This window comes from Monomorium pharaonis, chromosome 1 (assembly GCF_013373865.1).
Source record: "Monomorium pharaonis isolate MP-MQ-018 chromosome 1, ASM1337386v2, whole genome shotgun sequence".
NCBI lineage: Eukaryota > Metazoa > Arthropoda > Insecta > Hymenoptera > Formicidae > Monomorium > Monomorium pharaonis.
In genome coordinates this window covers 22,081,779-22,096,096 of record NC_050467.1, presented here as the reverse complement: position 1 = coordinate 22,096,096, position 14,318 = coordinate 22,081,779, and the positions used below count along the sequence as shown (strand labels likewise).

At 34.9% G+C, this 14,318-nt stretch overlaps 2 protein-coding genes across 4 annotated transcripts in view; one reads left to right on the top strand and one right to left on the bottom strand.

The window, feature by feature from the left end:
* The window catches only part of LOC105841127 (potassium/sodium hyperpolarization-activated cyclic nucleotide-gated channel 3), a 130,043-nt gene extending 125,690 nt beyond the window's left edge, over nucleotides 1-4,353 (bottom strand). Inside the window, exons 1-3 of the mRNA XM_036293627.1 lie at nucleotides 4,237-4,353; nucleotides 3,642-3,911; nucleotides 2,896-2,973 (exon numbers count right to left, since the gene is read on the bottom strand). The gene's annotated coding sequence lies outside the window, so the exon portion shown is untranslated. The remainder of the gene's footprint in view (nucleotides 1-2,895; nucleotides 2,974-3,641; nucleotides 3,912-4,236) is intronic.
* Nucleotides 4,354-4,476: 123 nt separating this feature from the next.
* Nucleotides 4,477-13,875, top strand: LOC105835235 (protein O-GlcNAcase). 3 transcript variants are annotated; one of them, XM_012678317.3, is made up of 13 exons: nucleotides 4,478-4,907; nucleotides 5,058-5,109; nucleotides 5,278-5,611; nucleotides 5,871-6,315; nucleotides 6,443-7,008; nucleotides 7,088-7,408; nucleotides 7,479-7,653; nucleotides 9,862-9,915; nucleotides 11,328-11,413; nucleotides 11,487-11,656; nucleotides 11,726-11,921; nucleotides 12,002-12,161; nucleotides 12,350-13,875. In XM_012678317.3, the coding sequence occupies exons 1-13, from the start codon at nucleotides 4,838-4,840 to the stop codon at nucleotides 12,484-12,486; spliced, it is 2,766 nt and encodes a 921-aa protein (XP_012533771.1). In that variant the 5' UTR covers nucleotides 4,478-4,837; the 3' UTR covers nucleotides 12,487-13,875. The 3 variants fall into 3 exon arrangements, with proteins under 3 accessions (XP_012533772.1, XP_012533771.1, XP_012533770.1); XM_012678316.3 differs by having other exon boundaries at nucleotides 6,443-7,023; XM_012678318.3 differs by lacking the exon at nucleotides 9,862-9,915 and having other exon boundaries at nucleotides 4,477-4,907; nucleotides 6,443-7,023.
* Nucleotides 13,876-14,318: the final 443 nt, after the last annotated feature.

The window sequence follows — 14,318 nt, the reverse complement described above, 5'->3', positions numbered from 1 at the left end:
CCTTGTCCTCCTCCTCCTCCTCGTCGTCGTCGTCGTCGTCGTCGTCGTCGTCGTCGTCGCCGGAAGAACCTTCTTGTTTCACTCTTCGCTTACTAGTGGAGAAACGTCGTCATCGTCCTCGTCCTCGTCCTCGTCGTCCTTGTCGTCATCGTCGTCGTCATCGTCGTCGTCGCCGTCGTCCAGGGGTGACTTGGTTCGAACGAATACCGAATACCGATGAGCGGAAGGTACAGACGGACAGGATTCTACCGGGTGGCGGTTGCGATTCTTAACGAGGGACCTCGTCCGCCGAGTGCGCGACTCGCCGACAGCGATGATGACGACTCCGTGAATCGAGCGCGGGCGGAAACTGGCTGCTCGACGTCGGTTGGCCCCGGCTGGCGAATACCATACTCCGAACGCCACATTCGGTACCACGGTCGGCGGTCCTCCTCCACGTTCCTCCGCCTCTCGCGCAAGCTCTCCCCTCTCTCTTTCTCTCGCACACTCGATCCTTCCCTCTCGAGTTTCCGTCCTCCTCCCGCCAACTGCCCACGTTTTTTCCTTCCCCTCTCTCTTCTTTTTTTTTCTATTTCGATTGATGTCTTTCTCGTGTACTTCTTCTCACGGCTCTCCTTGTTTACTTGTCACTCTTTCTCTCTTATTTCGGAGTTCTCTTCCCCCTCTCTGTCTCTCTCTCTCTCTCTCTCTTCGCTTCCTCTTTTCACCCCCTTCTTGTTCCCTCTCTCATTCGCCTCGCCCACTTGCACTCTCTTCCTCCTGTCGTCCTCTATCGCGCGCTACTACCCCCGTCGCACTCTCCGCCTATCGGAATTCCCAGTCATCTCTCGACCTCAACGCGGGACGCGAAGCAACTACCCTTTTTGCTGCTACTACTGTGAAAGGCGACGACGTGGTGCACCAGAGCCCTCCGCTCGCCCTTATCGATCACAACGCATGCCGCGCGGATTTGCGAAGGGCCTCGTCCCCTCCAATTTCCACCGAGATGAAAAAGAATTTTCACTGTTCCCTCCTGCTCGTTCTACTTGTTCTCCCATGTGTAAACTCGGCGAAAGAATAACGAGACGCACACGACGGCGCGGTGTCACGCATGGGCAGGGGGAGAAGGAAGAGGAGGAGAAGGAGGAGGAGAAGAAGGATGAAGAGCGTGCGCCGTTATATGTGCCTATCTGTCTACCTGTCAGTCTATCTGTCCGTTCGTCCGTCCGTCCGTCTATCGGTCGGTCTAGACTGTACGTGTACGTGCTGCCTGTGCAGCAGCCGTGTTACATGTGCAAGCGTAATCCCGACACGTCGATGTTGGGCGGCTGATAGCCGGCCTCGCACTGCTCCCCCGATATGGCTACGCGTCGTGACAAACAGCAGCGGCCCGGCCGTGCGTACCTCTATTCCCCTCGCGCCGCCCCGGGGGTGAAAAATCGCCAACCCCCTCGCCATTCGACGATTCGGGCGCCGCGCCGCGATCCTACCTGGAAACGACTGAGACGCGGATCCTTGATATTAGGTCCTTCATATACTCTCCCCCTCTCTCCCCAGAAGTCTTTCGTTTTTTAAGATTTTCTATGCCTGCGCTCAAAGACATGATCTTGCAACTTTAACAAACATTATATGTGTGTAAAAATTAGCTGGGACGGATAAATGACTAGCAAGTACCGTAATATGTGTGTGTGTATGTGTGTGTGTGTGTGTGTGTGTGTGTGTGTGTGTGTGTGTGTGTGTGTATGTTTGCACTTAATCAATCTAACTGACAGAAGCAGACTTTACAAATTCTATACATGACCAAAATTCTAGCAGACACAAAATCTAGTGATGGATTTTGTTTGTGACATCAAGAAATCTGTCTGTATCACTAAAAAATTTTATTAGAACTGAAGAAGAAGCGTCACACAAAAGCAACTTGCGTAAAATATTTCCTGAAGAATAATTGAAAATATTGTATTACAAAAAGATCTTTTCAATGCTCACGAGAAGTTTAATAAGCGATGGCGTTTATTTAAATTGTTTGTAATATGATGGCGATGTAAACTTTTATTACGTTGAAATTAAAAACTACAGAAAATATTGATTTTTAACGATCGTGCGCGTTTCTATCAATGGAATGCGATTGTACCGTCTATTTTAAGTATCGTTTGCCCCCTTCTACTTCCGAGAAGGCCGCGAACGCGTCATGTATCACACTCCATTTAACCAATCAGTTTGGAAATGCAATCAGTTATCGTGCACTCAGTCCTACCTACTTGAAATCGCTAACGTAACCTTGCTTCCTTTATATCTACTGCTCTAACTGTATCGAACAGTGCGATATGTATTGGTACGTTTAACATTTGTATTGTTTCAATAATAAGTCTGGATTTAGTAGGAGAAAAATGATTTTCATATTATTTTTATGCATTCCTCAAAAAAATGTCGGAAGCCGAACAATTTCATGATAAATATTTTAAACGCAAATAAATTTTCAAAGTGTTGAATAAATGTTCACAATCGCGCGCGCGATTCTTCAGTTTGGTTACTATCGTGTGTTTATCTCAATCCTGGATTTTTTATTTTTAAAAATATACCTGTACAGATTTTATATTCACAACAGGAGAGAAACAAACTGTGTTGCATTCCATGCTTATCCTCTAATGAAATTTAATTTAATCTAGAACGTTCATGCTTCTCCGATTCGAATGCGAATACATAACGTCTTATGTCTGGAAACCTGCCGATAACGGGAAGAGGGAAGGAAAGAGAGAGAGAGAGAGAGAGAGAGAGAGAAGAGAGAGAGAGAGAGAGAGAGAGAGAGAGAGAGAGGGAGAGAGAGAGAAAGAGAGAGAGAGAGAGAAACGGAAGCGATGTCCTCAATCGAGCGACGTCGATTCATTGTCTGACGAATGCGATACCGTGACTACTTACAGAAGATATAGGGTGACCGTAAATTTGCGCTCACATTCCATTCTCTTCGGAAAATGCGACGTTCGCTCTTGTACGTCTCTGAAACATCAAGAATGAGGTTAATGTTTTCTATAAGATTGAAATGGCGCGTATGAGATTGTAATTCTTAACGCAAACAAGATTCGCGCTTACATCGATGCAGTGTGAGCACCACATCGATGTAAAATTCCGTATTTTTAAGCAATCTGATTCGAACAATTATGTCGCTATTTTGAGTCGTGATCGCTACTTAGTATCACACTTTCGAGTTTTAAATGTAATTTTTATATTTATATATATTTTTATTAATAGATAAGATGTGTAATTGTTCGTAATAAACTATATACTTTTATATCGCAATAATGCGTTTATGGCCGGTATTCATAATCAGTCTTATATTTAACATCATCTTAAGTACTATCTTAAAATGCCATCAACTAATCACAGAGCTGTATTAACATCTTAAGATATTGCTTGAGACGATTTTGAAATAAGATTCGACTATATATGAATACTGGCCTATGTCTCTGGAATTGCCTTCCACTTGCTGGTCAGATCAAACGCGAAACTTTCCACGAAATTCAAGTGACGGAGGATAAACTGCGAAGTGAAACCGTCGCTTGTTTGTAAAAACGCAAAGTTCACCGAGAGAACAGAAATATCGCAAGCATGTAAAGAAAAGTTGACGCTCTCATTCATAATCGCGACAAAGTCTATAAGCAGCTTACTTGATTGCTATTTCTGGAGTCTGCATGTTCAGTCGTTCCAAAGTCCCACGCTGCACAGAGGGTACGGACGATAATTATTTTTGCCAATACCCGTTGCAACGAAAAAGCGAGAATGAAACAACATAACTGCATGCCTCGTTTGCCGGAGACCGTTGACGACACCCGCGCAACGAAATTTCGAAGGAGGAAGACGATACTTGTGGCGCCATCTCGCCGCACTCCGGAGAATTGCGTCAAGTGACCCATGACTTGCGTATTCTCTTAGATGTGCTACCGGATCATAAATGTTTTATTGCATAAATTTATGCGCAAGCTGAAAAAACATGCCTTTTCTATTTAAATTTGAGCATCATGACTTAATTGTCATTATTATTATATTAATTATAGAATGTCTCAAAATTCGTAAATTAAAATATTACAACAAGAAAATACTGGAAAAATTAATGGACTTAATGTATTATAGTTGTAAATTTTTATTTTAAAAACGATTGCTTATCTTATTTTTTACGAATTTTCTTGTTATATTTTAGCAAAATACAAATAAATTTTAGTTTTTATAATTTTAAGGAAAAATATAAGTAAAAAATAAAGTTACCGGAATAAAAGTTAGTCGATTGAATCAATCGCCGATCGAATCAATCAGAATTAACTGAAATCGAAAGAAGTTGTCCTCAAAGGCGTAAAGAGAGACCGAGATCGAAAACGAACGAAACTTTTATCATCTTCGATCTCGCGAGGAGATTCTCCCAACGGCCGGGTTACAGATATCGTCGCGCCGCCACGGCGTGCACAAGTAACAGCATCGCCTCTTCTCTCCGTCGTGTATCGCGACCTCGATACCCTCGATGGATCGACAGATCGTTCGGCAGTATCGATCGGTGTGCATTGGTGTGCGTCGGGTGCAGTTGTCTGTCAGATTTACTGATTCCCACTTCCCGCTCCGGGGTGTTCTCCTTCAGGAATCTCGGCGGTAACGCGGGTTATGTCCATACCATCGCGTTGCACGGCATACGCATAGCGACGTGCTTTTACCCCCCAGGTAATCACAGGTCGGTCCGTCGGTGGTCCTCCATCGCGATCATCCCGCTCTTCCCGTCCCCTTCCCGTTCTCTCCACGAATTCGTTGACACACCGCGGGCCATTTCGCTGCCTCCTGGATCCCAAAAGGCGGACGTGCTTGTCCCGCGCGATCCGCGATGACGGAGACGAACGGGGCCGCGAATCTCAACACGAAGAACGGCAACTTCATTTGCGGCGTGGTAGAAGGTACGTAGACTGGTCGTCCGTATCGGACCTTCCCCCCCCCCCCCCCGTACAGTACTTATTTAGTGTTACGGGGAATGTAATCCAACATGCCTATTATGGTACGACACTCGCGTCTTTTCGCTACCGGGCATGTAATACATTTCTTTGCAGGTTTCTATGGACGACCATGGACCACCGAGCAACGAAAGGATCTCTTCCAAAAGTAAGTCCATAAACGCATATAAGTTTTTTTTTAAATGAATTTTGCTTTATATAAGAAACATTTCTTTTACGTTCTTTGAATGTATTTCTTCTATCATAAATATTATGTGTTATAAATATTTTGTTTTGTATTGATCATTAATTATAAATTTATTATGTACATTAATAGATTGAAAAAATGGGGAATGGACTCTTACCTGTACGCACCAAAAGATGATTACAAACATCGTGCTTATTGGAGAGATCTGTATACAGTGGAAGAAGCTGAACATCTGACTGGTTTAATCACAGCTGCTAGGGAATATGGTATAACCTTTTACTATGCGCTATCCCCAGGATTAGATATCACATATTCAAGCTCAAAAGAAGTCACCGCCTTGAAAAGAAAATTGGAACAAGTCAGTCAGTTTGGTTGTACAGCATTTGCGTTACTATTTGATGACATAGAGCCAGAAATGAGTGAAGCTGACAAGGAAGTGTTTCAGTCATTTGCACATGCTCAAGTAAGTATGCGGTATATTATTCATATAGTATGCAAGTTCTAATAGTGTTTTATTAATTGGTATATTTTTTAATATTTCTGGATATCAAATTATTAAAATGACTTACAATTTATCTCATTTTGTCAATTTTTCATAAACTGAAATTTTTTTTTATGGAATGAGAGTAGCAATCAAACTTGACTACAAATCAACTATTTTTCTATGGAGCCATGCATTATTTCACATAATGTATTGTTTTTTTTTTTTTTGTTATTTATAGGTTTCTGTCACAAATGATATTTTTCAACATCTCAGCCAGCCTCGTTTTCTTCTATGTCCCACGCAATATTGCGCGACACGCGCGATGCCGAATGTCGCGTCTTCGGAATATCTCAACACTCTTGGAAGTAAACTAGCTCAGGAAATTGATATAATGTGGACTGGACCTAAAGTCATATCGAGACTTTTAACTATGGAGTCCATTGAAGAGATAACAGAGGTGCTCAGAAGGCCACCTGTTATCTGGGATAATTTACATGCCAACGATTACGATCAGAAGAGGGTGTTCCTCGGTCCATATTCTGGTCGTTCTCCTGATCTTATACCTAAACTTAGAGGAGTTTTAACAAATCCTAATTGTGAATATGGAGCGAATTTTATAGCAATTCATACATTAGCTCAGTGGAGCAGATGCAATGTGGATGGAAAGAGAGACCTAAGTTTAAGTAAGATTTTTGTATTCTATTTTATAAATTTTTTTTGTCTGAGGGAAAATAAAACGTCTAAGCTAACATTGTCGAAAGATTATAATAAAAGTAGATATAAATTAATAAATTATTCTATATATTGCAGATGATACTGTGTCAGCAGACATTAAATTAGAAACTGAGACGGAGGATGGCGTTCTTGGTGAAGATGTACCGTCGACATTATCGCCAAATATGTATCATCCCCGACAAGCTCTGAAAAATGCGATAAGCGAATGGTTATTGGAGTTCAACAAGAAGAAAGCAGCTTGGGGAGTAATAGTCAAACCGCAACCGTGTGTCGCACCTACGATACCTATCCCAATAATTCCCTCCGTGAACACCTGTATGAGTCTTACGTCGACGACAACAACCACAGTTTCTGTCGCGCCTACGTCTGGAACGAATACTCTTCAAGCATTGGCCGAAGTTTGCTCAAGTGTAACGAGTAACGATAGCTTCGCGCAGCCTCTGTCAGGACCTGTGATGAATTCTCTAGTGTCAGATGTAAAAGTAATCAGCGAACCTGCCTTGACTACTGTGTTACCCACTAATATGAGCGGTGAGCCACCTTCAGCAGGATTATCTACTATAGAACCTATGGATTGTAATACGACGCCGAATAACTCGCCGGCACACATACCAAAAGTTTCAGCGGAGGATGACGCTATGGTAGATAACACTTCTGTAAGTCAATAAAAATTTTCGAGAATTTAATTATATATGTATACCGTGTGATTTCTATTTGTAGACGTGCAGCGAGGCTTCTGGAAGTATGCAAGTAGAAGTGGACAGCACTTCTCCTACGGTCAATGGTACGCAAATGATTGTGGAGAACGATAGCGAAAATCACGAGAGTTCCGATAACGCAGACGCAGTACCACAAGAATCTGTGGATGTCGATAAACAACTTACTCATGAGGATCTGTCGCTTTTATGTGATCTATTTTATTTACCGTTTGAGCATGGAGGTCAAGGAATTCAATTATTGCAAGAATTTAATTGGTTGAAGAGTAATGCTTATGTTGTTATGAAAAAATGTAAGGAAGAAGAACCAACATCTGAATCAGACGTAAGTTGTATTGCGAAAACAAAAATTAATTTATTTTAACAAGTTTAATATATGATAAATGGTTTTTTAGATTGCAGAATGGCATCTTCGTGCGGCTAAATTAAACGATATGTGTAATGCAGTAAACAGATTGTTCCAAAGACTTACTTATTGTAATAATCGTGAGTTATTGTACGATCTTTACTCGTACGTATGGGACATGAGAGGAGTTGTATCTCTTCTAAATAGTTACGTCAAGTGGCTAGGTAAGTTGCATGCGATTCATATATGAGATATTATCTGATATATTGACAATATTAAAAAAATATTAAATATACTTCCAAAGAAATATTGTTTTCTAACAGTTAGCAAGTCAAATAATAATAAATTATTTCTAAAAGAATTAATATAATTCTTAAAAAATTCAATATGCTTGTCTTTATAAATTTAAATTATTGTGATTAAAGTAATTAATTCTTGTCAAACGTCAGAAATATATATGAATCAAAAATTTAAATGCATAATTTTGCTATTGTTTTTATTATATATAAAGAAAGTCTATTTGAAATGCTAGTATGCTGGTAAAATATACACATGCAAGTCAATGATTATTATTTTTTTAAATTTTAAATATGTATTTATTATTTGCTCTAGTAACAATCTTAAATCTAAATATTCACCTTTTTTTAAAACCATTTTATTAAAGTTAATCAATCTTAACTTTAATCGAATTCAAAATTATATTTATTGTACTGCAGACACATACAAGTGCTGTTGTTGATTTCTCTTAGAAATATTATAATTTATTACCTATACTTATATTTCAGAACAAAAGTGTCTTGTGTATCGGTAAGTGAATTTTATTTTTTGTTATATTTTATCTTTTTACAAGGTAAATATCTTTTTATCTGATTTGATTTTGAAAGATAGTAATATACAATAATGTACTATTGCTTATGCTTTGTACAATTATTGTTAAAATTATCAAAATACGATTGGCTTGTTTAATATTAAATTTACATGAAGTTAATTGAAATCTTGATATTAAATATCAATTATTTATTATATTTTAATACATTAAATATAAAAAGCTTATATAATATTAGTACAACACGTATTTCGTGAAACTAATACACGACAATGTTATATTTCCTTGTAAATTGATGAAACGTGCTGCAAAATCTTCTTTTAAATATCTGCTCTTTGAAATCCGTAAATTACTGATTATATTCCCTCATATTTTTTACACAATATATTTAATGAATATATGCTAGACAAGTAAAAAATTATTTTTTTGCTTAAACAATTATTTAGAGGATATTCAATAAGTTTTTAACATTTAAAAAACTTATTTAAAAGGATAACATCCTTAATAAAGCATTAAAAGCATTTTTTCTGTTTATTGTGTTTATAATATATTAAATATTATAAGTTTCTAAACTTCTGCATATATTAAGTGTATATTAAATAGTGTAAAAATTATCAGTAATATTCGGAAGAACGTCACAACTGCATATTCCTGAATTTAGTATGCATTTGTTTCTGCGCATTAGAGATAAATGCATCGCATTGCGCGCGTAGGGAAAACTTTGCCGTAAGTCAGAATTACATAAAAATATATACACACACACACTCATATATATATATATATATATATATATATATATATATATATATATATACACTTATTTATTGAATAAGTATGGGAAAGTAGAAAGCATGTGAATATTGACAAAAAATTAAATAATATATGTAATGATACACGTCTTAAAAATATTTATTTGATGTTGATTTGAATGGTAATTTTAAACTATTCGTTTCTTTAATATTTTTATATCTTTTTGAAATAATTCTGACTAATGGTCGCTGATTTATTTTTATACAGGCAAGCCACAACATCTATTTTTCTGTTTAATAAAATTTATATTACTACACAATATAGATTTTTTATATTACCTTTAAATCTTTTATATCTGTGCTTAAAATTATTTAAATCAAATCTAACTCGTACATGTCATATGTCTGATTAAAAATATGAAATAAATTGATGTGGCTTTCCAATACAATGGCGAAAAGATTATTTGTAGCAATGGCGAAAATGGTGATTTTATGAGATGACATTCAACAACATCTTCACAGAGCAAATACTGGATTTAAAAATAATTTTATACCAGCTATTAACATATAAATCGACTTTCTTTACAGATAACATAACACAGGAGTTTGTTCTATATATATACATTTTTGCATAATTATAATATTATAATTATTTTAATAGGAAAATGTATGTATATAATGTACATTATACGTTTCTTTAAATTTCCCATATGTATTTATTGCAATCAAAATTGAATACAAAATGATTTAAGATCTCTAGTGAATATTCTCTTGTGGAATGTAAATATATAAGGATCAGTACAGCTTTGGTTCATTCAACTAACTCGTACTTCTGTGTTTTTTTGTCTTGTTGATAGCGTTTGGCAGATTCCCATCGACGATGACGACGTTTACCCAGGGCAGCTATACATGTATGCGGTTTAACAATATTTGAGTAACATAGCAGAAAGCGCGCGAAATAATAAAGTTTCAAACATTGCAGTGGTAGTTGCACTTCAAAATTTTTGTTTGGGACTTTACAAAAGATATTTATCTCGTTTATACGGGCAAGAAAATGTATGCATAGAAGCAGCGTTGCAACAGCTCGAAAAATTAATGTGTACAAAGCACATTTATTTTCGCGACTCGCTAAATGATGGACATATTTCTCATATATTGCAAAGATTATAAACATAGTTACGTTTAATTTCATTATTTTAATAATAGTAAAACTATATATGTGACATTACATTACCTTATTTTGCAATCTGTCGTAACATGTTATATTTTTATCATAATTGTAGTATTAACATTTTGTTGAATGAATTTCTTTATTAAATTAATTTTTTATACTTGTATAATAATTTATATATTATTATTTTTAAAAGCTTCTTTTAATTAAATCTTGTAAACGGATATTTGAGAAAATATGGTCGCGCGAAATAATTCAATACACATTGGTTTTAATATATTTTTGCGTTTTTGAAGTATGTCCATCAAGGAATAGAATTGGCACAATTTAGCTAACAGTAAATTATAAACTCTTGAACATCTCCCATCTACAAATTGTGATCTTTGATCATTTGTGATAAAAAGATACCTTTCTGAGTTTTTATCTTTTGCGGACATATGACAACGTTTGATGAATTATCTATCAACGATATATAAGAATATTTACTCTTTTGTCTGAAATGATCAATGCTCTTACGCTCCTTTTGCCAACTTGCCTGCACTAATTTGTTTTACTTAGTTTCAGAAACTATTCCTTTCAGGCGTGATAAGAATTTTATTTCAGGCACATATTGGCAAAACTGGACTATTATACCACTCTTCCTAAATCCTAATCCAGTGCTTCAAGAGTTTAGCATTGCGCGAGCTTTGGTGCAACATCTATGAAATCCAATTCTTTTTTCTATTAATATCAATCTTTCTGAAATAAAACGTAATATAGTTACAATTAAAATTTCTTGAAATTACATAAATTTTTCTTGAAATATACATAATTTTTGACTTTATATTACATATTGTAAAAAAATATGTGCATTAAAATTTATCTCTACTTAAGCTTTATTGCAAATCTATAAAATTTGGTGCACCTTAGTTATCCGATTGGATAAATCATTCTTTCTCTCATATTTTACTTGATTTGGAGCGGAAAGATATTCCGAAATAAACGAGAGAAAGAAAGCTATCTCCAATCGAATTGTATCTTTGCATGTTAAAGATTTAAGCAAAATTGATGCCCAGAGCAGTGGAGACCAATCGAAATTAAAACCACACACAACGCGCGAACTTAATTCCAGCATTTCATGATTTATTAAAAATGATTCTTGTCTTGGGATAGGGTTTTCAAATGGTTGGAAAGAAACATTTATGAGTGGAGATCAGGAGCCTTGGGTTTTTCGTGGTGGACTTACAGCTGATTTACAGGTATATTTAATTTTCTTGTATTTAATATCATAGAACAATGAAGTACATCAAAAAATATTATTTGTATGTTTAGAGATTAATCCCAGTTGATAGTGGTAATGACTTGTTCGTTTATAAAGCACCGGAAGTGCCCAGTAGTAAAATATATACAATTCGCCCGTACTTACCAAGTGATGAAGAAGCGGTTTATGCGGTGTGCAATCAAATTAATAATTGTACCACCTCATCAGCTGTAGCAGACAGGTGTGCATAACATTAATATATTATTTATTTATTTAATTAAATTGTTTTCAATATATATTATCTATCTAGACTTATCGGGGGATTTCTAACATTGAGTCCGGAGTTATGTATGGTTGTTGAAGATGAAAATGGCATAACAGGTTATGCAGTGGCCACGCTGAATATAAAGTCTTTCAATCAGAAACTGGCTGCTTCCTGGATTCCTGAATTGCGAATGAAATATCCCTTAGATAATAGCATTAGCGAGTTGCCACAAAATGTTCAGGTACAGGATTAGCACTAATGTTCCTACATCAATTTTTTATGTTTATCATTGTATTCACAATTTTTAATTAAAAATTGCAGGATGCCATACAGTATTTTCATTCATTTGTTCCGGACATGTCAGAACAATTGTGCAGGCAGCATCCGTCGAAACTTACATGCGGTATACTACCAAGTGTGACAGATCAATCTATTTGCAAACGTTTAATAACCTGCATTCTTGCAGCCTTAAGAGCAAATGGTACGTTTTTTAATCGAAACTCAATGAAATAGACAACTATCTATTGAAAATTGAGTTGTATATATTTTTTTCCATTATAACTAGATATTATTTGATTTCTATTATAACTAGATATTTGATATTATGCTTTATATTTCAAGCGCATTAATATATCAATATATTTATTGGAGTATGATTGATGGAAACAGGTTCTTTCGGAGTACACACGACGATGTTAACAACGGATAAGGAAACTCATGAATTCTATGGCAAGTTAGGTTTCGTCGATTTAAATCCGGCACACGAAGAATATCCTGAAATTAAGACTATGTGTAGAAGTTTCTAACAGAGAATTAATACTCCAATGATCCTTGTCAACAAAGTATACTTGCTTGGACCATCTCCTGGGAAAACGATGGTTTCTTAGGGCCCTAAACATAGTAGCCCCTACACAGATGCTAATAATAAAATTGAACGCCTTTATTCAAGATTTTTTAAAACCTAAGCCAATGCGACAAGCTCAGAAGTGTACTTTTTAAAAATATCCACTACTGAAAATATCTGTAACATTATACTTTTAATATATTCGATATAATCTTTCTTAATATCGAGATCTTTAAATGTATTTGATACGAGTGTATACATATGTATATACATATACATAATTAATGTTAATTTTTAATATTTTAGTGAATTTCTGTTACATTAAAGAGATTAATAATCAAATCGATTTTCAGTATAATATAAATTACTTTCTTTATTTCATTAATAGTCATTTCTACATAATATTACTATTATGTTATATATGGTATACAGCATGTAGCTTTGCAATATCACACATTAATTTAAATTTTTTAAATCTTTGAACATGGCATGTATATAAAATTCTCAACGTGCGTAATGAAATGCCAGTGTGTTCATGAGTTGTTGAAATTTTCAATTTATTAAAATTTTTTCATAACAAAATGATACATAAGAATGACAGTTTTATAAAGCGCATTTTTTTTAAAGCATGTTAAAACGTTCTTTTAAACAAATGTAAGAAATGAGTGTGAGAAATTATGATTTAGATATTAAATATGTAGTTCTAAATCTATATCTGATAATTAGGTGTATTTATGTATGACTAGATTTTGTAGCGTTTACTGCTCAAATTACAAATTTGTAATATACAATTAGAGTTTTTAGTAGTAATGTTTTTTTATGTGTATGTACATTATAATCTCGCATATATAGTTTTTATTTCACATTATCTCGATTGGCCCTACAACTGCAACATACATGTATATATTTTTAGGTAAAAAATAAAATTGCGAAATGTGATATAAAATATCTGCATAAAAAATATTTTGTAATCTTATTAATGACACGAGTAAAATATATATATTAAATGTTCTTTTTTTATATTATTAGATATAGATATTACTTCAATTAAATACTAAAACTTTAAAAGTGCTATTAAGCACTATTAATACATTAATTGCTAGAAGAAAAATAATTTTTTATGTTAAATTTTACGTTAATACAAGTGAATACAAAATGGATAGCACAATATTATTATAATTTTGAACAATAATGTGCATTATATACGTATGTAAGGAATATTTGAGTTATTTACTTCTCATTATGTCTTTACAAAAATATTAATAAATTCACCATTAACTGCACAATACATATATTCATGTATGAAGTGTATAGAATTAATATAAATAACTAGTAAGATTATTAAAAAATCGTACAAGATCTTGTATACATTATTTGCCTTATATCTATTGCCCGTACTGAGATATAGTAATCTGCTATTTAAATAGATTTCTAAGAGAATTCTGTGCAGTAATTCCAAATCTTACCTTACTATAAAGCTTTATTGAGTGCCATGTACAAAAGGGAAGAAAACATTTGTAGTCGCACAGATTTTTATGCTGTATTTTACTTGTATTTTGGTGGTAATTGTTTTTAGAACTTTTATACTCTATGATAAAATAAAAAAGGAATCGAATGTGAATGTGTATACATTGGCAAGGAAACCGGAAAGGATTCTTTAGCAAAATTATTCTAATATTTCTTACAAAATATCTTAGAAACATATGTATACATGTTTTCATAATAATCTTATTTTATTTCATCATTGATTGCACTGTATGTATACATCTGACACATTTTTTGGAGTTTTAACCT